The 23,276-nt window shown below is 30.6% G+C and overlaps 1 protein-coding gene across 1 annotated transcript; it reads left to right on the forward strand.

Moving 5' to 3' along the window:
• Positions 1-4,083: 4,083 nt before the first annotated feature.
• LOC143080365 (uncharacterized) lies at positions 4,084-21,866 on the forward strand. Its single transcript, XM_076256182.1, has 10 exons — positions 4,084-4,348; positions 8,847-8,969; positions 9,869-9,996; positions 10,395-10,471; positions 11,220-11,296; positions 11,650-11,730; positions 12,022-12,115; positions 14,221-14,297; positions 15,222-16,435; positions 18,056-21,866. The coding sequence occupies exons 1-9, from the start codon at positions 4,145-4,147 to the stop codon at positions 15,363-15,365; spliced, it is 1,005 nt and encodes a 334-aa protein (XP_076112297.1). The 5' UTR covers positions 4,084-4,144; the 3' UTR covers positions 15,366-16,435; positions 18,056-21,866.
• Positions 21,867-23,276: the final 1,410 nt, after the last annotated feature.

The following is a 23,276-nucleotide window of genomic DNA, read 5'->3' on the forward strand; positions in this document are numbered from 1 at the left end:
CAAGTTTGTGAGCTCCAATTCTAAATCTTGTTAAAACACATCTTTGAATATATGGTAATTTCAATAAGTAAGGCTCAAAATTAAAATTTGGTTTAAATAATCGATAAGTTCTAAGTTTATTTCCAGAGGTCTTATTTTGTCTTTTATCATTAAATAATTCTTTCTTCCATATGCTGCAATACTTTAAATATAATTTCTTTTTCACCATATTTCTAATGTTTATTTTAGATGAGAGCACCTGATACTCTTTTAAATCAAGTAATTTTAAGATAGCATCAATACTACTAGCCCAACAATTCTTCCCAGCTTTAGATAATGTATTTGAGAGAGAGAGAGTATGCATTTGTTAATAAAATATTATTTTTAATATGAATTCTTTTCCAATATTTAATCATGTTTGTTAAAATATCTATCATTAGAGGATAACGACCTAATTCGCCAAATATGGCTAAATTTGTTGCGTGCTTATTCACTCCTAATGTAAATCTGCAGAATTTTAGATGCACTTTTTCATTTTTTAGATCTTTACATAATCTATAGAAATAATTAAGTTCTGTGTCATTATTTAACTTTTTTGAATTAAAACAGCCCCATATTTCTGAACCATATAATAATACAGGTTTCACTGTGTGATCAAAAATGTGCATTAGAGTGGAGATATTAGGTTTATAATTAGTAAAATATTTTGTATATTTAAAGAATGCTTTTAAGCCTTTTTTATATAACATGTTTTTGGCTTCTGAAAAGCTGCCAGATGCACTAAAAGTTACGCCAAGATAAGTATAATGTTGGGTACTTTGGATGTACGTGTCTTTATATGAAAGCTGTGCATCTTTAATACGGCCAGATGTATTAAAAACTACAGACTTTGTTTTTTTAAATTAACTTCTAACCCCCAATTTTGACAATAAATTTCCAGCTTATTTAATGCATTCTGTAAGCCTTTTTTAGATTCAGAAAGCAGTACAAGATCGTCAGCATAAAGAAGACAATTTAATGAAACATTTGATAGCAATACTGGGTCACAGGTTTCATCTAATAAAGATTTAAAATCATTTATAAATATTTTAAAGAGACTTGGGCTAAGATTATCTCCTTGTCTTACTCCAATATATGATCTAAAGTCTGAAGTTAACATGTTTCGTGTTTTTATACATAGTATGTTATTAGAATACATACTTTTGATTATATTATAAAAATGAGTTCCTACTCCAATTTTACTAAGTTTATAAAACAGTCCTGTGTGATTAACCGTATCAAAAGCTCTTCTAAAGTCAACAAAACATGTGTATAATGGTTTCGAACCTTTTTGTGTGTGTTTATCTATTAGAGTTTTTAAGACAAAAAGATGATCACTAGTCATTTTACCTTTAGAGAAACCAATTTGTTCTTGGGATATAATGCCATGCTTTTCTAAATATTTTTCTAATCTATTATTTAATATTCTAGTAAACAACTTTCCAATATTACTAATTATTGCAATTCCCCTGTAATTGCTAGGTTCTGAGGTGTCACCTGACTTATGTATAGGAGTTCAAAAACTTTTACACCAAATTTTAGGAAAAATTCCACAAGTTAGGACATTATTAAATATTTTCAAAAGCGGTTGAGAAAAATGTAGAAAACCTCATTTGATATTTGGTCAAATCCGCAGGCTTTTTTATTTTTTAAAGATTTCAGTGCATCAAGAACCTCTTTTTCAGAAATTTTAAAATCTAGCTCATTAAATTGCTTACATTTCTCTGCTTCAGCTAACAAGTTATTTAGATCCTGGTTATTTATATCTTTAGCAGTATTTAATTCCCTAAAATAGTTCAACCATTCTTCGGCTGATATATTGTCTTGCGATTGCACTCTAGAATCACCACCTTCACTTAAAAATTTATTCAGAAGTTTCCAGTAAGCTTTAGGATTGTTATCTTTTAAATTATCAAGCTGATTTACTAAATTTTGTCTATAGAGACGTATTGTATTTTTTCTAGATTTTCTATAATGCTTTAAAGCACTAAAATAAGATGATCGAATATATGGATCTTTATTATATTTTTTAAATAAATTTTCTTTATCAATGAGATGCTTTTTTAGGACTGATAGAGATAGATTTTCCCAATTAGGTGTTTTCTTTTTCTTGTTAGATTTTTTAAAACTATGATGTTTCTTTCTTAGACTTTACACATATTACACCAGAAGTCTAAAGTTTATTGTGCTTTTGTCGATTTCCGCAAAGCCTTTGATAAGGTAATTCGGAGAATTCTCTGGTACAAGTTATTACAAAGTGGAGTCAGTGGCAAATTTATAACAATTATTAAAGCAGTATATGAAACCGTGCGTCTACGAATTAGAACGAAAGACGGCTTATCTGATGCGTTTATAAATTTTCTTGGAGTGAAACAAGGGGAACCATTCTCTCCTCTCTTGTTCCTATTTTTTATTAACGATATAATCAGTGATACACAAGTTGATAACAATGGTAACATATTCGAACTTAATGGTTATCTCATATATTTGATATTATTTGCTGATGATACAGTTCTGCTAGCAAAGTCTCCCGATGCATTGCAAATTTTATTAGATAAACTTTCATTCTACTGTAGGAGATGGAATATAACTGTAAATACGGACAAAACAAAAATTGTCGTATTTCGAAATGGTTGGAAGCCCGTAACTGACCATTTTTATTTCGAAGGCCAAGAACTTGAAATCGTCAAATCATATATATATATCTTGGTATGCTGCTACATTTCAATGGTAAATTTGTTCAAACTCAAAAAAAGAATGGCACAACAAGGAGCTAGAGCTCTATCATCTTTAATTAACTCGATGAAAAGAGTATTCATTGGTCCAAGTCAACAGTGTTTTTTATTCAATAGTATGGTTGGATCCGTTCTGAACTATGCGTCCGAAGTGTGGGGATTTCATCGGGCCAACGAAGTAGAATATGTTCATAATCGTTTTTGTCGATATATACTCAACTTGGGTAAAACTGTACCAATTTTGTTTTTATGTGGTGAACTCGGACACTTTCCGATGTGTATTTCAAGAAAATATAGAATTGTTAAATATTGGTTGAATTTAATTAAGGACCAACCAAATATTGTGTATGATGTATATAAAGTTTTATGTATTGATGCTACTAATGGCAAAACAAATTGGGCATCCAATGTAAGAGACCTTTTGTTTAGTTTAGGTTTGAATTATATATGGATTAACCAGGATCACATAAATGTGTCATTTGACCTTATTAAATCACGTATCAACGATCAATATTATCAAAGCTGGTATGCTAATATTAATGCTTGTGAAAAACTGTCTATCTATAAATGTTTCAAACTAGATTTTTGTTTGGAGAAATATTTACAATATGATTTTAATACCAGTATACTTACAAAACTACGTAGTGGAAGCTTGAAATTATATTTAGAAACAGGTCGCTATGACAATATTCCTAGAGACAATCGTATTTGTAGATGTTGTAAAATGAATAATATTGAAGATGAATATCATTTTGTGTTGATTTGTCCTGCATATAGAACACTTAGATGTAATTTTTTGCCAAAGTATTATTGTTCATGGCCAAATACACGAAAGCTAATTTTTCTGCTACAAGCTGGGTCAAAAAGCTTAACTAAAAATCTATGTAATTATCTTAAAGCTGCATGGAAACTAAAATTGCAAATTATCAGTTAATATATTATTCATATTATTATAAGTTATCTCTGCATTATTTAATTTCTTTAATTGTTCTTTGTATTCTGTCATATTTTTCATATATGTATATATGTATTATGCTAAAGCAATGTTGTTGCTAATGCAATAAAGATTCATTCAATACAAATCCTTGATGGACCCTTTAATCATGTGTTGGTTTGATTTGATTTGATATACGAGGATACAAATTTGGTGAAGTCATGATGACATTTGTTCATTTAATTAGTCCTATCTATCTCTTGCTAGTATATATCTGATTTTACATTATAGACGGTCTGATATGCCGATATGGCTTATAAGTGTTGGTGCGATATTTCGTTGGGCCGACTTGTCAAATAATTCCAGCAATACTTTTTTTCTGTGGTGTAAGCGATATGTTATTTTCTTTTATTGTGAAATAGAAAGTACAGTCTCATAAACGAATAGGTAAATTTTGATGACAGGGATTATGGATTTCAAAGAAAGTACAGGGGCTTCACAGGCATGGTGCTTAGAAAGTGGAACCTGTTTCAAAGTAGACTTTTTTGATGAAGAAGAAAGAAAAATTCATTTCAAATGGCAAGAAGAGGATGAGGAAGAAAGTTCTGATATAAAATTTAGCATCACAGTCCCAATGAAAGACGACCCAAGCAGTAAATGGGTAACAGTTTGTTTTTGAGTGGATATATGTTCCAATCAACATAATAATCGTCTTTAAATACTTGAAATCTACTGTAACCGGAGGGGTTTTTATGTTGTGTATTTTCTGTGTCAACTTTAACATATTTTACCCCAGACCGTGTAAAGAGTAGGTATAGGAATCCTGAGTCTCTGATCCTTCATATTTGGCTTTCCAAACTTAACACTAGCAAGTTTTCATAGTTTATTAGCAAACTACATAATTCAACAAATATCAACAATTTGTAAAGATAAAAACATGAAACATGAATATAAAAAGCAAGTTAAAATTCACATAAAAGTGACATAGTTTAATCTGTCATTTTAACCTTTGTCTAGATGCATTATAATTCTAGACACAATAGCGACATTGTGTCTAGATGCTGTGAAATGCATTACACCTTTCGTGTAGACAACACCTTTCGTGTACACAGTGAGCAAGGTCTGTGCAAGACCAGTTAGTCAGCAAAGTCTGTGCTGGACCTTACGTGTAGACAGTGACTGAGGTCTGTGCAAGACCAGTTAGACAGCGAGGTGTGCAACACCAGTAAGCTCTTACTAAAAAGCTAAAATAGCGGTCGTTTAATCAACCAAATGGCTTATGAAAACAAGCCCAGTACAATTATTTAAATCATCAGTTATTTAACAAATACTATTCAAATATAAACACTCTATAACTAAATTATAAGTTGCAAATTCAACAAAATATGAGAATAAATTCAATGAATTATAGCACCATAATGTAACTAAATATATTAACATGTTAAACAACAATTTTTATCAATAATTCATATTACCAATAGTAATTAAATGTTAATTTTACAACAGTCCATTTTAAAGGGACATAATACTGTCCTGAAACATAGGGTCGCCGTTACATTCCTCCCTCCTTAAAAAAAACTGAAGCCATGAAGTTTAAAAACAAGGCTGGTATGAATCTCCATTATATACAAACAGTATATTCATCCATATATATTGCACACGGAACACATTCCAATTCCTTTATCAATTGAACACTAAAAATACTGGCCATATCATCTCCAATATCAGTTATAACACTCATATATATTATCTCATATCATCACCATCACTGAAAACAAGTGCTGAAAAATTTAATAACAAAATTAAACAAATAGTTAAACTGAATCGTCACCCAGTAAACTGTTGTGTCAAATGCTATGGAAATAATGTAACTGTCTAAAATGTACTAGATATTCTGTATGTGTTTAAGAGATATTTACTATAGAATAAAACAATCATGCAACAACCAGCACTTTATTATAAAAGGCCAAAAGCGATTACGTGAATCAGAGGCTCACATTAGCGATTAAAACACGTCAATCGGGCAGAAACAATTATGTTGGCGTCCAAGCTTATATCCACATAAACATGATAATTTTGAAGCAAGTTAGCATAAAATAAAATGATGTAAGCGACAGCCCTTTTCATGGGTCTAAAGGATACAACAATGAGGTACTTTATAATGCTGTTCCTGTCGATTCATACACATTCATCTTGAGCTATGTGTAATTACTGAATGTGTTAAGTAAGACAAATATGATCAAAATATACCATTCTATCTAAACAATCTAAGTTAAGCTTTCTTTAAACCATTTGAATTTTTTCATCTATGCAATTAATTGCTTATACATTCTATAACTATCAATACATACTTTATCTCTGTGCCAATCTAAAATCAGTCTTTGTAAAGTTAAACTGAAATGATTACTCATCATTATTACATACATATACATGGCAATATCTTTTAAAATCAAAATTAACATCAAGCAAGCATAATGACATTTATTTCACAATATTAAAATTTGACAATTTTTCTTAACATATTTAACTGTATCAATAGTATTGCCGCCTAATGAGAAGATCAGATGTTTCACCTCAGGATCCCACCGCTGCCACCAAAATGTAACCGGAGGGGTTTTTACGTTGTGTATTTTCTGTGTCAACTTTAACATATTTTACCCCAGACCGTGTAAAGAGTAGGTATAGGAATCCTGAGTCTCTGATCCTTCATATTTGGCTTTGCAAAACTTAACACTAGCAAGTTTTCATAGTTTATTAGCAAACTACATAATTCAACAAATATCAACAATTTGTAAAGATAAAAACATGAAACATGAATATAAAAAGCAAGTTAAAATTCACATAAAAGTGACATAGCTTAATCTGTCATTTTAACCTTTGTCTAGATGCAGTATAATTCTAGACACAATAGCGACATTGTGTCTAGATGCTGTGAAATGCATTACACCTTTCGTGTAGACAACACCTTTCGTGTACACAGTGAGCAAGGTCTGTGCAAGACCAGTTAGTCAGCAAAGTCTGTGCTGGACCTTACGTGTAGACAGTGACTGAGGTCTGTGCAAGACCAGTTAGACAGCGAGGTGTGCAACACCAGTAAGCTCTTACTAAAAAGCTAAAATAAGCAGTCGTTTAATCAACCAAATGGCTTATGAAAACAAGCCCAGTACAATTATTTAAATCATCAGTTATTTAACAAATACTATTCAAATATAAACACTCTATAACTAAATTATAAGTTGCAAATTCAACAAAATATGAGAATAAATTCAATGAATTATAGCACCATAATGTAACTAAATATATAAACATGTTAAACAACAATTTTTATCAATAATTCATATTACCAATAGTAATTAAATGTTAATTTTACAACAGTCCATTTTAAAGGGACATAATACTGTCCTAAAACATAGGGTCGCCGTTACACTACAATTAAACATGTCAAAAGTTACATAAAGGTATTAGGGCACCATGCAATATGCAACGCAATAAACTATAAACTGTGTTTGGCAAAACTTTTAGGAATTTTTGGTCCTCAATGCTCTTCAACTTTTTACTCTATTTGGCCTTTTAAACATTTTTTGATTTGAGCGTCACTGATGAGTCTATTTGAGACGAAACATGCGTCTGGCGTAAATATAAAATTTTGACCCTGGTATCTATGATGAGTTTATCTACATGTACAAATGTATCATGATCATCCCTTTTGGAATTAAAAGTCAGCAGCAAGATGAGCTAGTTGGCAAAAAAAATCATAAATAGATTCAAAAGGGCTTCACGAGGGATACCAGTCAAGGGTCTAACTTAAATAAGTTATCAGAGAAAAATAACCATGATAACATGCATGTGTTATTACAGACACTTTCATGAGTTGTCTACTCTTTTTTCCTTAATTTGTAATAACATATGTTTGTTATCAGTTAAATATATCATAAATATTTTGCACTTGGGAATTCTTAAAACTTTGATAACTAATTTTCTAATTCCATTAATACAATTTTGATCAACCATCATGGTAAATCAATGAGACAAGACCTTTAACGTTTAAGGGCAAACTAAGCTGTAGTAACTAGGCCTTGTTATTACAAGCATGTAACTTACTATATTAGAGTAAATGAGAGACTTGGAATCGTGCGCAGTGCCTCATTATAAACTCTGATCATCATTTCTTACAATGAATTGAAATAAATTGTTATGCATGTCGGAGCAAAGCCTTTTAAGAGATATAGAGAAGCTGTAATAACACCCTTTTGTTATTGCAGGAATATATTTTCTGTAATAACATAGGTGTACTATGCATGATTGGTAAACTATGAGCTGTTATATCTATGCAAAGATTAGTATACATAAAGAAAATTATAATCTCAATAGAACTTGAGAAAAATTTAACAAAATAAAGGTTGTATATTTTCCCTTTGAAACATGTAACATACATATGTTATCACAGTTTTTTGATATTTTAGCCCACAATAACAACATATATGTTATTTTTCTCTAATAAATTATTTAAGTTAGACCCTTGACTGGATACTGAGGCAGCCAAATTGAATAATCTCTCTGCCTCCATGCCTCTGGGCTCAGATTCCTAAAAGCAAGGACGTATTACTAACATATATGGGAATAAGAATATTACAAGGAGGTTTCACAGATAACCTGAAAAACTCCTTAACAATTGATTAAAAACCCAAAAAATAGATAGATATTACCCAGAAACTCTATTTTATATGGTGTAACTCATGTCATGCATGTGCAATGCTGCTATTTCAACATTGCTAATGTGATCAACTTCAAGAGTACAATATTTTGTGTCTTGTTTATTATTGTGTCAAGATTATTACAGCTTGTACAGAGTTTACACAGACTAAATTTTTCTAAACATGTTAAAGGTAGATATATATATATAAATAACATGTATCTATCTACATGTAAATAACATCTGCCATATTTGCCATATTGTAATACAGGTACTAACAAAAAAAAAATCATCAGAAAATAGAAATAGCAGGTCCACATTGTTACTGTACTGTAACAAAACTTGAACCAATATTTTCTTTCTCCAGACAATGCCAGAGAATGTGTATGTATTAGTTAGTAAAAGTCAATGCTTTTAAGTTATCTTAATATAACATGGCAAATTTAATTTAGCATTTCTCTTTTAGATGTTTTGGTCAGAAAATGAAGATGTATTAAACAAAATAATGGAAATGCATGACTACACAGATGCATGTAAAGAAAAATCAATTTTACAGATTCTTTCAAAAATAGATTGCTTGTTAAAACCAGTAAGTAAAGTCAGTTGTGATACAATGAACTAAGCACAAGGTTATAAGTCAGACAATATGATAATTATTACTTACAAAACAGTTTTACGTGGACATCAACAAACAAAGAGAAGATCTTGATACCAAGGAAATCTACATACAGCAAAGTGTTCTCCCCAGACATTTCATATAGCATCCTGGTAAAAAATGAAATTGAAATACCATCTTGTTTCTAAAATTATAGCATCACATTCATAACAAAAACTATAGGAAAATTAATTGAGATAGCATCACATTTAAGATTATAACATCACATTACCATGATGCTAAAAGGCCCTGGGGAGAACACTGCAGCTGATTAAGAATACAGTCTGATTCAAGAACAACAATACATTTATATCATGTATATAGTGAACAAACTTGACCATATTGATGCAGAATTATGTTACATGTTAACAGGTCTTTAAAATTGATGTGAAGTAAATTGTATTGTGAACATATTTTTAAAGTGGATTCTGAATTGTATTATATGATTATCATTGTATATAAGTAGTTAAGCCAGACAATGATACTGAATTATGTTATATAAATGTATACAGTTAGCAATTCTTACAACATAATTAAACAAATTGATTTTGAATTTTTAGGAGGTAAACATGCATGAAATGCAATCAAAATTCTTGTGGCTATAGCTTGATAGCTGTATAATTAACTGATTCTAGATTATTTCGTATAGTAAACTTATTCTGGATTATTTCATATAGTTAACTGAGTCTTGATTATTTTGTTTAGTTAACTGATTCTGGGGATTATTTCTTTTAGTCATGATAGTTAACTGATTCTAGATATTTTGTATATATAACTCATTCTCAATTCTTTTGTATAATTAACTTAAGCTTATTCTAAATTATTTTTTACAGTTAACTGATCCTGACAATGAATCTGATGCAGATGAGATAGAAGATGACTATTATGCTGATGATGATGTTGATGCTTCTATGCCAGAGGCTGATCAAGATATGGCAAGAGGTGCTGAAGGGGCAGATAGGTAAGACATATCATATATAAGCTTGTAGTCAAAAACTCACAATTGGAAAAAGGACAAAATCAGTAAATTTACAGATTAGTCTTATTCTTGTAAGCTAAAAAAGGCCTTTGTATGAAAAAATGTGAAAAATTAAAAAGATAAGACTAACTCCCTAATTTACACTACAATGAATGAAAAATATGTATCTAGAAAGCAAACAACCAACAATAACCAGTGGATTACACCTTCCTAGCTTTGGACAGGCGGACTCACTGGAGGGTATACAATGGTATAAGCAGTATGGGAGCCATAGATTCTTCGAAGTTCCTATAACCAGAAAAGTGGGTAACAACACACTACATCATCACTTGCAAGTTCTACTGTTTTAGGAATTTATATTTTTCCTTTATTTATTTAAGTGGAGAAGAAGATGACCTTGGAGCTAATTTCTTTGGTGATGTTGGTTCAAAAGCTGCTGTTGCAAGACTCATGTCAGGTAATTAACGTCTTTTTTTCAAGATTCTTGTATCATGCGTATGTTTAACAAATTGAATACATAAATATGGTTAACATTTATAAGTAAGTTTGCTTTAAATTTGCTACTAATTGTTATCTAACTATGATTTTTTATTGGAGTTTACCTCAAATGATGTGTCTATGCAATAAATTTATCTTGAGCTCCTACATCTATTATGTGTACACACTAAGAATGACTTATAATTGGAGTTTGTCTCATATAATTTGTCAGTGGAATGAATATTTGACTTGACGTGAATCAGACATTAAACACTTTATCAAACTTAACATCTAAAGAAGTTTTATTGATAATATTTTTTATCAGTCTTGAAGTGTTGTTTTGCAGCACAAAATGTATAAGGAATACCGTATAGTGGCGGAATTTATTTTGGCGATTTTGTTCTATCCGCGAAAATAACCCGCTATACTGTATAACATTAATGTGATAATGTTAAAAATGACCTTTTGAGAATATTGTCCTTCAAGTTTTGTAATGAAATGTTTATAATTCTCTGGTCATGACATGCATATTAAGGTAATAGAAAAAACTTAATTGATAAAATTTAGAATGAGAAGGTAAAATGTTTTGAATATATATTTACAGTAAGAAGATTGTATTTCATCTTAAAGAGTCTACATGTCTTATATCATCTATGCAAATTTATTGCCTTTTGTCAAATTAACACATTTCTTATATTTTAATTAAATGCATTTATTTTGTTTTACAGATTTAAAAACTATGAAGAAAGAATCATGTAAATTTGGACTTGATGGAAGTCCAAGGGGAGATAATTTATTTATATGGGTAATACATTACATTTTAGAATGGTATGCCTTGGTGATTGTGTAAATTCTATATCCTAAAGTTATGCACTCTCATTGTTTTAACTTCTTTTTATGTTGATGTCATATAGAAGATCTACTTAACACTTAACTGTATATACATGTTTCACTCATAACATCATAAGTCCTATCAATTTCAGGGCTAATAACTATTTTTTTGTTCTGGCTGTTTTTATTAAAAAATTATGATATTTACATAAGTTCAGTTGTAATGGAATAATTTATTTGCTTAATGCAAGCAGAATTGCTATATTTCAATATTTTACTGGTTATTAGATTAAATCATGAATTAAATACATTTCTTATGTTTTATAGGATATTAAATTGAAAGATTTTCCAGTAGACTCAAAGCTTGGTAAAAACCTTACAGAATATTCTCAAAAATTCAAAAGAGAAGTAAGTTTTGATGTACAGTATAAATCATTATGGGAAGAGACTAGTCAAGGTAACATACAGTAACTAAAAGTATGGCTCGAATTACTAAAGGATCCAAACCCGTTGCAATGTATTATTATATACATGTGGATAGATGACAATTGTTTTAATTAATGTATTCCCTGGACTACATGCTTTAGTTTTAAATATCTAATTACAAATTTTTAAAGCGCTTAGAAAAAAAACCAAGCTTACATTATTTTTTGTTTATATGAGAATGTACATGGTAACACTCCCTTTTGTGTATTTCAGCCAGTAATACAGTTAGAGATGCAGTTTCCACATGATTATCCAATGACACCACCATTTGTCAGAGTAGTGAGACCCAGATTTAAATTTCTCACAGGTGAGTTTCCACATGATTATCCAATGACACCACCATTTGTCAGAGTAGTTAGACCCATATTTAAATTTCTCACAGGTGAGTTTCCACATGATTATCCAATGACACCACCATTTGTCAGAGTAGTTAGACCCAGATTTAAATTTCTCACAGGTGAGTTTCCACATGATTATCCAATGACACCACCATTTGTCAGAGTAGTTAGACCCAGATTTAAATTTCTCACAGGTGAGTTTCCACATGATTATCCAATGACACCACCATTTGTCAGAGTAGTTAGACCCAGATTTAAATTTCTCACAGGTGAAAAGTAAAAACACAAAAATACTGAACTCCGAGGAAAATTCAAAAAGGAAAATCAAAAATCAAAAGGCAAAATCAAAAGTCCAAACACATCAAACGAATGGATAACAACTGTCATATTCCTGACTTGGTACAGGCATTTTCTAATGTAGAAAATGGTGGATTGAACCTGGTTTTATAGCTAGCTAAACCTCTCACTTGTATGACAGTTGCATCAAATTCCATTACATTGTCAACGATGCATGAACAAAACAAACATACTCAAAGAGTAAAAATGTCAAAAATAGGGGTACAACAGTCAATATTGTGTTATCATCTTAATATCACTACATAAACAACAAATGTAACAAAGTAGCACAAAAAGGCATACATCAAATTTAACATTCTCATTTTGCTTTTCTTATACGGCTGAATTTATCTATGTAAAGTCTACCCATAAACGAAAGAAGGTTTTCATTACTGGTGTAAAATTGCGCGTTTGAAATTCGCACAGGTAGACATAAAAATAATTTTGTCGTATGACGGCATACATAAATGCAGACTCACGTAAAGTAGATATAACAAAAAACAGACTTACAGTAAAAATAATAAATAAAATAATGGTGTGGTTCAAAGTATGACGGGACACATAAGTACAGTTTCACGTCAAATACGGCTGAATTTATCTATGTAAAGTCTACCCATAAATGATAGAAGGTTTTCATTACTGGTGTAAAATTGCACGTTTGAAATTCGCACAGGTAGACATAAAAATAATTTTGTCGTATGACGGCATACATAAATGCAGACTCACGTAAAGTAGATATAACAAAAACCAGATTTAACAGTAAAAGTAATAATAATAAATAAAATAATGGTGTGGTTCAAAGTATGACGGGATGACTAGGTGAGTTTCCACATGATTATCCAATGACACCACCATTTGTCAGAGTAGTTAGACCCAGATTTAAATTTCTCACAGGTGAGTTTCCACATGATTATCCAATGACACCACCATTTGTCAGAGTAGTTAGACCCAGATTTAAATTTCTCACAGGTGAGTTTCCACATGATTATCCAATGACACCACCATTTGTCAGAGTAGTTAGACCCAGATTTAAATTTCTCACAGGTGAGTACCCACATGATTATCCAATGACACCACCATTTAACAGAGTAGTTAGACCCAGATTTAAATTTCTCACAAATGAGGACCATCTTAATTTGCCCACATCTATGTTTGATAAAGAGGACTTTTACAGTCATGTATTTTCCCGTACATTTCAGATGTGACAATGATTATTAAACTAGTGTGAATCATTCATAAAAAGGAACTTGAAATTTATCCATAGATGTTTTTATCTAATGCATGTTTGATTTCTAACTGAGATCTTTGTCTCAATTGTTTTATGATTTTATGAAGTTATAAAAAGAAGATATATGAATATTGGTCAATCAGTTACAAAGTAACGCCACAAAAAACTAAATGCAACTTGAGGTCAACCAAATTCATAGTCATAGTGCAGGGAAGTGGTAAGAATTGAATGTTTATCTTACTTTAATGTTACCATTTATGTATAAATATTTAGACTAGAAGTGTTATGATGTGTACAAGATAAATTTGGTATATAAAAAATAGGCGATTTTATTATAAACACTCTATAAAAATTGACTTGGGAAGAAGAACAACTGTTGATTTTGTATTGGTGAATGTTGTCTTTGTGACATAAGGAAGGCTCTGCTGCAATATGCTTTCCCTATTTCTGATAGAATTGAATATTCCATATGAATTGACATGTGTTTTCTGAACATTTTTATATTTACAGGTCACATAACAATTGGTGGCAGTATTTGTATGGAAATGTTAACCAAGTCAGGTTGGCGACCAATTAATGATATTGAGGTAATGATAAGAGCAGTGTATGTGTTAATATTATGATGAATTTAAAGGTGAGGTAATGTCAATACAGTCTAAAAACACAACAAACAGAAATATAAGAAAGGGAAAGATGTCTAATGGTATACTTAAGGGTAATAGAGGTAAAAGGGAGGTAATGACATTACAAAGAAAAATTGTTTTTCATGGTATCAAAATGTGACATATCAGGAAACTTTAAAATCCTTTGCTTGAGAAAGGCAAGACATTATTATATGGCAACAACATACAACTGGCCCTGCCATATGTCATTAAATTGTCTTTGCCAAAACATATGGTTAATAGTATTTACAATTACTTCTTTTAACTCCATATTCATAAGAGTAAACACAAAGCATTATGACAAACATGAAAGCCATTTTTTATTGGTTGAGAAAGTTAATAGTTTGAAGAGAGAACAATAAACTTTGGCAAGAAAACTGACAATCTTAGTAAAGAATAAAGTCCAATGCACTTTACCAAGATCACGTTTTGAACTCACAACCATAGTTTTTACAGGTTAGAGATCACTGTAGATGATCTTTTCAGATCACAAAACAATGAGAACCCTCTGAAAATTACAAAATATTTTTATGATCAGATGTCTCAGATGATGTTTATAGAATGAAGTTGAAATTGTAAAATTCATTTACTAGTTCACTTCAGTTTTCATTTTTTTATATTTAAACATGTTTTTTTAAGTCTATGATTGCTCTGACTTCCTACAGCCTTATAGGGACTTGATGGGGTTATTGAATGAACCTTAGCCCAATCATGTAACATAAATGCCGTCAGATTGTCTGAGCAATTTTAGACTGATAAATAATTAAGTTGTGGTAATCGAAATTTTGAAGTGTGTGTGTGTACTACTGATTTTACGAACTGTCTGATATACATATTGTACCATTGTAGATGATTTTAGTTCAAATTCGATCAGAGATAATGTCTGATAAACAGGCTTCACTTGATATGAACGATGCAGATAGACCATACGGAGAACAGGAAGCAAGAGACGCATTTAATAGAATGGTAAAACGATATGGCTGGAATTCATAAAAGGAGAAAATGTTTGTATGTGTATGTTGCATAAGAGAAGATGTGTGAGTCAGAAGTAGACTGTAAGTTAAAGGGTATTTCCTTACAGAAGAGAATCTTGATATGGGAAGGTTAAATTGAGAATAAAATCAGCGAGAGAATGTTTTGCATGCATAATTAGTATTATTATCAATCATGGACATTTTAGATGTTAGATTTCATACTGTATGGTCCAGCAACTTCTGTATTTGATTAAATGTGGTGTATGTTTACTGAAACCTTATTTAATGAAGTAGAGAATGTTTTGAATGCATAATTAGTTTATTATCAATCATGGACATTTTAGATGTTAGATTTCATACTGCACGGAACAGTAACTTCTGTATTTGATTAAATGTGGTGTATGTTTACTGAAACCTTATTTAATGAAGTAGAGAATGTTTTGAATGCATAATTAGTTTATTATCAATCATGGACATTTTAGATGTTAGATTTCATACTGCACGGACCAGTAACTTCTGTATTTGATGAAACTTCATATATTTTTACTGACACTCTTATTTAATGTAATGAAGCAGAGAGAGTTATGAGTGATCACTGTATTCATTTGTTTATTTTATTTCTGCAATTTTGATTTTTTTTTATTACAAAACAACACCTATGCGAAATATGGTAAAACGATATTTATTTTTTGCCATATCTCACAAATAAGGGGTAATAACGGTTTGAATAAATGAGCTCTACTCGTTTCGTTTTTATCCTTCATCAAATATGTATAATATTTTAATCATTGTAGATGGATTAAGTCCCTTTTTGTGTTAATTTTTCAATTAAATCTTCTCTTTTTACTTGTAATACTTACTTTTATTTGAAGTGACCACTGAGTTTAAAATATATCAGTTTATTTGTTAAATTTTGATTTGATTGAGAAACTTTTCATTGTTGTAAAAGTTAATTTAAGTTAATTTAAATAATAAAACATGTTCTAGTTCAGGCAACTTATATTTTAATGGTTGTTAATCCATCTGTGGTTGCATTTTCATGAGAAGAAAAGATGTTTAACTCCGGCCAAAGGGAACCCAGTCGAAGTGGTAGGGGTGTGCCCTATTAGTGTTGTCCAAATTAGGAAGAAACTTTATAAAACTGTACACTGACATTGTACTTACATACATGTTACACAAATTTAATTTCTATTTAAAAACACATTTTATTTATACACTTACCATTATAATAGTTTACAACCATTTTAAAGTTAAAGACAATTCGAAAAATTATAGATTAACTCTAAATTTAGTAACTTCATTTGCATTGTACTATGTTTGATTCATTTTCTGTTCAACATTACATAATGATATAGAGTATCCCATAGCAACGTCAACAATGGACAATTATGACGTCACATACATGATACCGTTTTTTTGTACTTCAGGGGTTCTAATTTTGTATACTTTGTCCTGATGAAGCCGATCTAATCGGCGAAACATGTCGACAATAAAAGATGCAGTTTACTTAAGTGTTGTTGTCATTGTAGCGGTATTAAAAATTTTTTTATTTGACAACCCTGCATACCATCTGGTATCCACTTAAGGGAACTCTACCAGCACAAAACATAAGAGGCGTTGGTTCAGCAGCTCTTTATTTATCTTTTGATATTCCATCTGAACCCCTGCATCCCCGGATCCGCCTATATCACACAGCGCCGACCCCACGGCCATCTCTATACCGAGCAAGAACGAAGAATTCCAAGAAGCCAACAAACAACTGATACCATCAATTACTGCCAAGAAACCACCAAACAAAAGGAAACTTATATGAAGAACAAACAGAGGACTACATTCCTACAACAGGACGGCCAATATATCAAGATTTATATGTACCATCATTCTGTGCCATCAGAAAATTAAATGTAAAATTATTTTAGTGTGAAACCTTAAAAAGGATCTTTCAAAAGTCAATGAAGATGACACAAAACAGCCAAGATAGATTTCCAGTACTATTTTAAACCTGCAGCAAATTAAAGTTAAAAGAAGTAAGATACAAAGAACATAAATCCTTCCCACCACCATTTCCAGTTCAACCAACATTGCCAAGAAATTTTGCGACAGTAAACCACTTTACGGCATTCCCGACGCGATTGGAAGTAGTACCTCCGGCCAAAGGGAACCCAGTCGAAGTGGTAGGGGTGTGCCCTATTAGTGTTGTCCAAATTAGGAAGAAACTTTATAAAACTGTACACTGACATTGTACTTACATACATGTTACACAAATTTAATTTCTATTTAAAAACACATTTTATTTATACACTTACCATTATAATAGTTTACAACCATTTTAAAGTTAAAGACAATTCGAAAAATTATAGATTAACTCTAAATTTAGTAACTTCATTTGCATTGTACTATGTTTGATTCATTTTCTGTTCAACATTACATAATGATATAGAGTATCCCATAGCAACGTCAACAATGGACAATTATGACGTCACATACATGATACCGTTTTTTTGTACTTCAGGGGTTCTAATTTTGTATACTTTGTCCTGATGAAGCCGATCTAATCGGCGAAACATGTCGACAATAAAAGATGCAGTTTACTTAAGTGTTGTTGTCATTGTAGCGGTATTAAATTTTTTTATTTGACAACCCTGCATACCATCTGGTATCCACTTAAGGGAACTCTACCAGCACAAAACATAAGAGGCGTTGGTTCAGCAGCTCTTTATTTATCTTTTAAAAATAAATGTATAATTAAAAAAGTCTCTATAAATGACCACAGTTTCTGGTAGGTTGTAATCCCATATTATATGTATGCAATTTGTTTTATTTGTTTAAGGGAGATATACAGTTATTTAAAATGAAAACAATTTAACAAACAAATGTTTTATATATTTCTTGACTACATTTTAAGGGTTTACAGAGAATTACTTTTTAGTAAAAAAAGATGTTCAAAGTGAGTAAAATTTTAGCATAAACAAAAGAAGTTTTTGTGTATATAATTTTTGTTAACCTACTGATTTTTCAGTTTAACTACAGAATGACATAACAGATATGACTTTGTTTATCTTTAGAGAATTTGGTGTGTATAGCAGATTTTAACTAGTTATTTAGTTACTTTAGTATGTTAGTGATTTTGCCAGTGCTTATTATAAATCAACCATTTTCAAATAACAAAATTGTTTCTTATCAATTTTGTCCCTTAGTAAATACTGTGGCTTCACTTATTTTCGTGGGTACCAATTTTTGTGGAGAGCTTACATGTTCATGGGTACCAATTTTTGTGGAGAGCTTACATCTTCATAGGTACCAATTTTTGTGGAGAGCTTACATGTTCATGGATATTTATTTTCATGTGTTGAAGTCTGCAAACAAGCTTTTAGAAAAATTCTTATTAATTGATTATTTAATTTCGTGATTAACCTGTACCTATAAAATCCACGAAAATTGGTTTCCAACAAATAATAATGAATCCACAGTATATAAAAGCAAAAAAACCCAAAAAAAAACAACATTTGTATTCAAACAAAATTTTTCTAGAATCATAATAATAATAAGTCTAATAAATATACTCTTCTCTATTGTTGAAAACCATATGTTGACCTCTAGGTGTCTTTTGTGTTTTTTTCTATTGTTTGGTTGCTGTTTAATTGACATATACTTCATATCTCCATAGTAAACTAAATCCCTTTCAATGTAATTCGAACAGTAACAATTTTACGGGTTTACATGTATAAATAAGAGTGAATAATGAGATTTGTTTGTTGTCAGACATTTTAGACTGCGAATTTGATTGGAGATAGTCAGGATATACTTGTTAACCCTTTCCTCCATAATGACGTTTTTTGACGCCACCCCCTTTACTCCATAAATAAGCCTTTTGACGCCTGTGTAGTACCTCAGTTGAAACGCTTTGACTACGAAATGTCTGCATCAGACTTAAAAAAATTAGCATCCAATATGAAAAGGATATTCATAAGAATATCTGATTTGAATTTCATTGATGAAATATTCATTTTCACAATGCATTAATACTTTAAACCCGATGATTTTTTTTTTATTAAAAAAATCCTATGCAAATCAAGTATGTAAGAAAATAAATTCCACGGAGGAAAGGGTTAACCAATCATTGTGTCACAACTTCATTCAATGAAAGTATATTTATGTCTTGAATATAATTTAATATTCATTTGTAATGTATCAAAATATATAACAAAATTATCATGATTATTAAATTTGTACAGGAATTTGAAACTTGTCATAAATCTGATTGGTCATATAAAAACTATGTCTAAAAGTTACTACTTTATTTGTTTGAAGCATCTGTTATTGTTATAAAATTTTGGGATTGCATTAAGTTTCGGGCATATATGGGGGTGTCGGGATGATATCCAGGCCGATAAGGAAAAGTCCATGCATTAGTCTTAATGTATTGCCTTTCACTAATAAAGTTAATATAGTTATATTATTTATATTGTTCCACTATGAGTGCAATAAAAACTATTATTTCTTTCCTTTACAAAGAAGGGTTGGTATACTGGTTTACCTCTGTCCATGTTTCCATATCAATTTTGATATGACACCATTTTGAGTTGTCACATGTTTGCTATTTGAATGATGATTCATATCATATCATACATTTCTAAACATTCTGATAAATCAAATTCTGTAACTTAACAGAAACAAAAAAAATATTTTGCACATCTGAGAGGTACGTAGCTCCAACATCTCTGCCATTTCAAAACTATCAGCTCTCAGCATTCTTATTAGGATTAGTGTAAAATAGTTCTCTGACTGCAGAAAACTGTATAATCTTGATTCTTCTTTTTTATAATTAGATATATGTATGATCTCATTTGCTATTGTAAGATAAATAATTTCTGTAAATAATTGAAATGTGTGCTTTTGTGAATTGCAGTTGTAAAAATGTAGCGTTAAAGGGCATATTAAAAAGGCAATGTCTTTCTAGGATTATTTTCGGTGGACTTGACATACTGTTAACATATTTTCATAGATACTTTTTATTCACCAGTCAAAATTTTGACAGGACGTATTATGGTATATAAATGTCCAGCATCCGTCTGTCCGTCTATCAGTCTGTCTGTCCCATGTAAACATGTTGTACCTTAAATTGAGAACGACTTATCCAAATTTCATGAAACTTAACATAGTTGTTTCTTATGATGGTCAAACGATCTGTATACTTTTTGGTGGAAATTAGAATAAAACTTTTTGAGTTACGGGACTTTGTAACTAAAACCAGGGTGTGTTTTTTTTCAAATGACATGTCACACCGTATCTCAAAAACAATTTATGATTATTGCTTAAAACTTTACACACTTCTTACTTAGATTAATCTTAAAATCTGTATACTTTTTGGTGATGATTCTAAATTTTATTGTAGAGTTATTGAGTTTTTTTGTAAAAAAAGGGGGGGGGGGAGTTTCACATGTCACACTGTATCTCAGAAACTGTTCATGATTATTGCATAAACTTCAAACACAAGAAGACGTATCATGCGCTCATGGTGCAGCTGTTTATTTAATTGTTTAGTCCTTTTGATCTAATTTCTTAAAGATATGTTTTAACTAATTTTGACAAGTACATGACTATTTGAATTTTTGTCTTTTTTCTTCTCGCAACACTCACTTAAACAAGTTTTTATAGTATTTCAGAAATCCAGAGAAATATTCTTTGAAAATAAACATAACTTATTCTATGCCTCATAAATGTAAAACTACTTGACAATGAATATTTCGTTCTATGAAAAACACAAATTATCTGCACTTCATTATTAAAATATTTGGTTTGATTCCGATTGTCTTTTAAAAATTTCTACATTTAATACTTGGAATGATTAATTATAGAACATTCCATGTTTTAAGTATCTATGTAACACTTGTCAGATTGGTTCTATTTTTATGGTTGTTTTGTTTTTGTGTTACTGTAGAAGTTCTTATATTCATAATCCTAAATGACAGTTTTTCCATTCTGTTGACAAAAAATTTGCTCATGAGATTTTTATGAGATTTTATTATTAGTATTGGACATCAAACCCTGTCAATGAAACATATTCTTTTTACATGGTATTAAAATGTATGATTTTCATGAGCAATGAAATTTTTTTCTTGGTGTTAATTTAATCTTTATATTATAGTTTTCATGAGCAATGGAAAATAAGAATTGAATTGAAACCAAGAAAGAACAGTAATCTAACAAGTATCTTACTTGATTGTTTTATTTTTTTAACATTCAATACTTGGACTTGGTTCAGTAAAACTGACAAAGCATGATTTTGAATATGTACATATCTTGTATCTAACTACAATGTATCTGTTTCTGTTGATGAAAAAGTATTTTAACAGTTTAGTGTTTAATGATTGTTTGTGATTTAAAAGTATGTATATGTGAATATTTATTTTGATGGAAGAATTAAAAAACTTTAGGAAAAGCATTGCTTATTGTTTGTAAGAAATACATTATTCTGTGATAAAAACCAAACATTATTCAATAAAATATCAAAGAAAAGTATTTGTGTTAGTTGTATTTCTAGTTGATTAATTTTGACTAAATTGGCATGGACAGAATGAAAGGATAGTGTATTTATTGTAAAGTAGGCATACCTATGGTTGTTAAATTCTGTGCTATTTTGGTCTCTTGTGGAGAGTTGTCTCATTGGCAATTATACCACATCTTTTTATGCCCCACCTATGATAGTAGAGGGGCATTATGTTTTCTGGTCTGTGCGTCCGTTCGTCCGTCCGTTTGTCCTGCTTCAGGTTAAAATTTTTGGTCAAGGTAGTTTTTAATGAAGTTGAAGTCCAATCAACTTGGAACTTAGTACACTTGTTGCTTATGATATAATCTTTCTAATTTTAAAGCCAAATTAGACTTTTGACCCCAATTTCACAGTCCATTGAACATAGAAAATGAAAGTGCTAGTGGGGCATCTGTGTACTTTGGACACATTCTTGTTTATGTATACTATATGAACATCTACATAAGTACCATGTCCTGAAAATGCATAACACATTTGCCACTAGGCATTTACAAACAAATGTAGCAAAGAAGAATAATCCATTCTTCATTAGAACGTTTGTCATGTTAAGAATGGTTACTAGACCCCCATGTGTTCAGATCAGTTAAACATAAGTTTTAGCATATGAAAGTTGCTACAATTATTTACAAAACTTAACTTTTTTTTCTGATAAAGATGTTTCTGTAAGGCAGCTGTAAAAGGCATTCATACTCAGATCAAATAGATTAGATAGTAATGATCTATATTTAAGTTTTCACATGTTTTGATTTGCATTGACTTCTGTCTTTTGCTGAACACTGTAGGTTGACCCCTGGTTGTCATTTGGTTATCATTCGCTTGCTGTGACATTTGGTTAAATTTTTCATTGGCTGCTTGCTGTTATTTGGTTATATTATTAAATCATTGGTTCGCTGTGTCGTTTGGTTAAATTTATAATTGGCTTGCTGTGTCATTTGGTTGTATTTATCATCATTAGCCTGCTGTGTCATAGGATTGTATTTATTATCATTGGCTTTCTGTGTTATTTGGTTAAATCTATCATTGGCTTGCTCTGTTATTTGGTTAAATCTATCATTGGCTTGATGTGTCATTTAAAAGTTAAGTGACAAATGTCTACATCTGTATGGATATAAAAAAAAATGAGTGGTATGATTGCCAATTAGACAACTCTCCACAAGAGATTAAAATGACACAGAAAATAACAACTATAGGTCACCGTACGGCCTTCAACAATGAGCAAAGCCCATATCGTATAGTATATTATTAAATCATTGGTTCGCTGTGTCGTTTGGTTAAATTTATAATTGGCTTGCTGTGTCATTTGGTTGTATTTATCATCATTAGCCTGCTGTGTCATAGGATTGTATTTATTATCATTGGCTTTCTGTGTTATTTGGTTAA

This window comes from Mytilus galloprovincialis, chromosome 6 (assembly GCF_965363235.1).
Source record: "Mytilus galloprovincialis chromosome 6, xbMytGall1.hap1.1, whole genome shotgun sequence".
NCBI classification, from domain to species: Eukaryota; Metazoa; Mollusca; class Bivalvia; order Mytilida; family Mytilidae; genus Mytilus; species Mytilus galloprovincialis.

Bases quoted from the DNA above. Each gene is read 5' to 3' on its own strand.
- LOC143080365 (XM_076256182.1), top strand. From the start codon at position 4,145: ATGACAGGGATTATGGATTTCAAAGAAAGTACAGGGGCTTCACAGGCA. The intron at 10,472-11,219 runs GTAATTAACGTC...TTTGTTTTACAG, and splicing joins TGTTGCAAGACTCATGTCAG to ATTTAAAAACTATGAAGAAA. The intron at 11,731-12,021 runs GTAAGTTTTGAT...TGTGTATTTCAG, and splicing joins CTCAAAAATTCAAAAGAGAA to CCAGTAATACAGTTAGAGAT.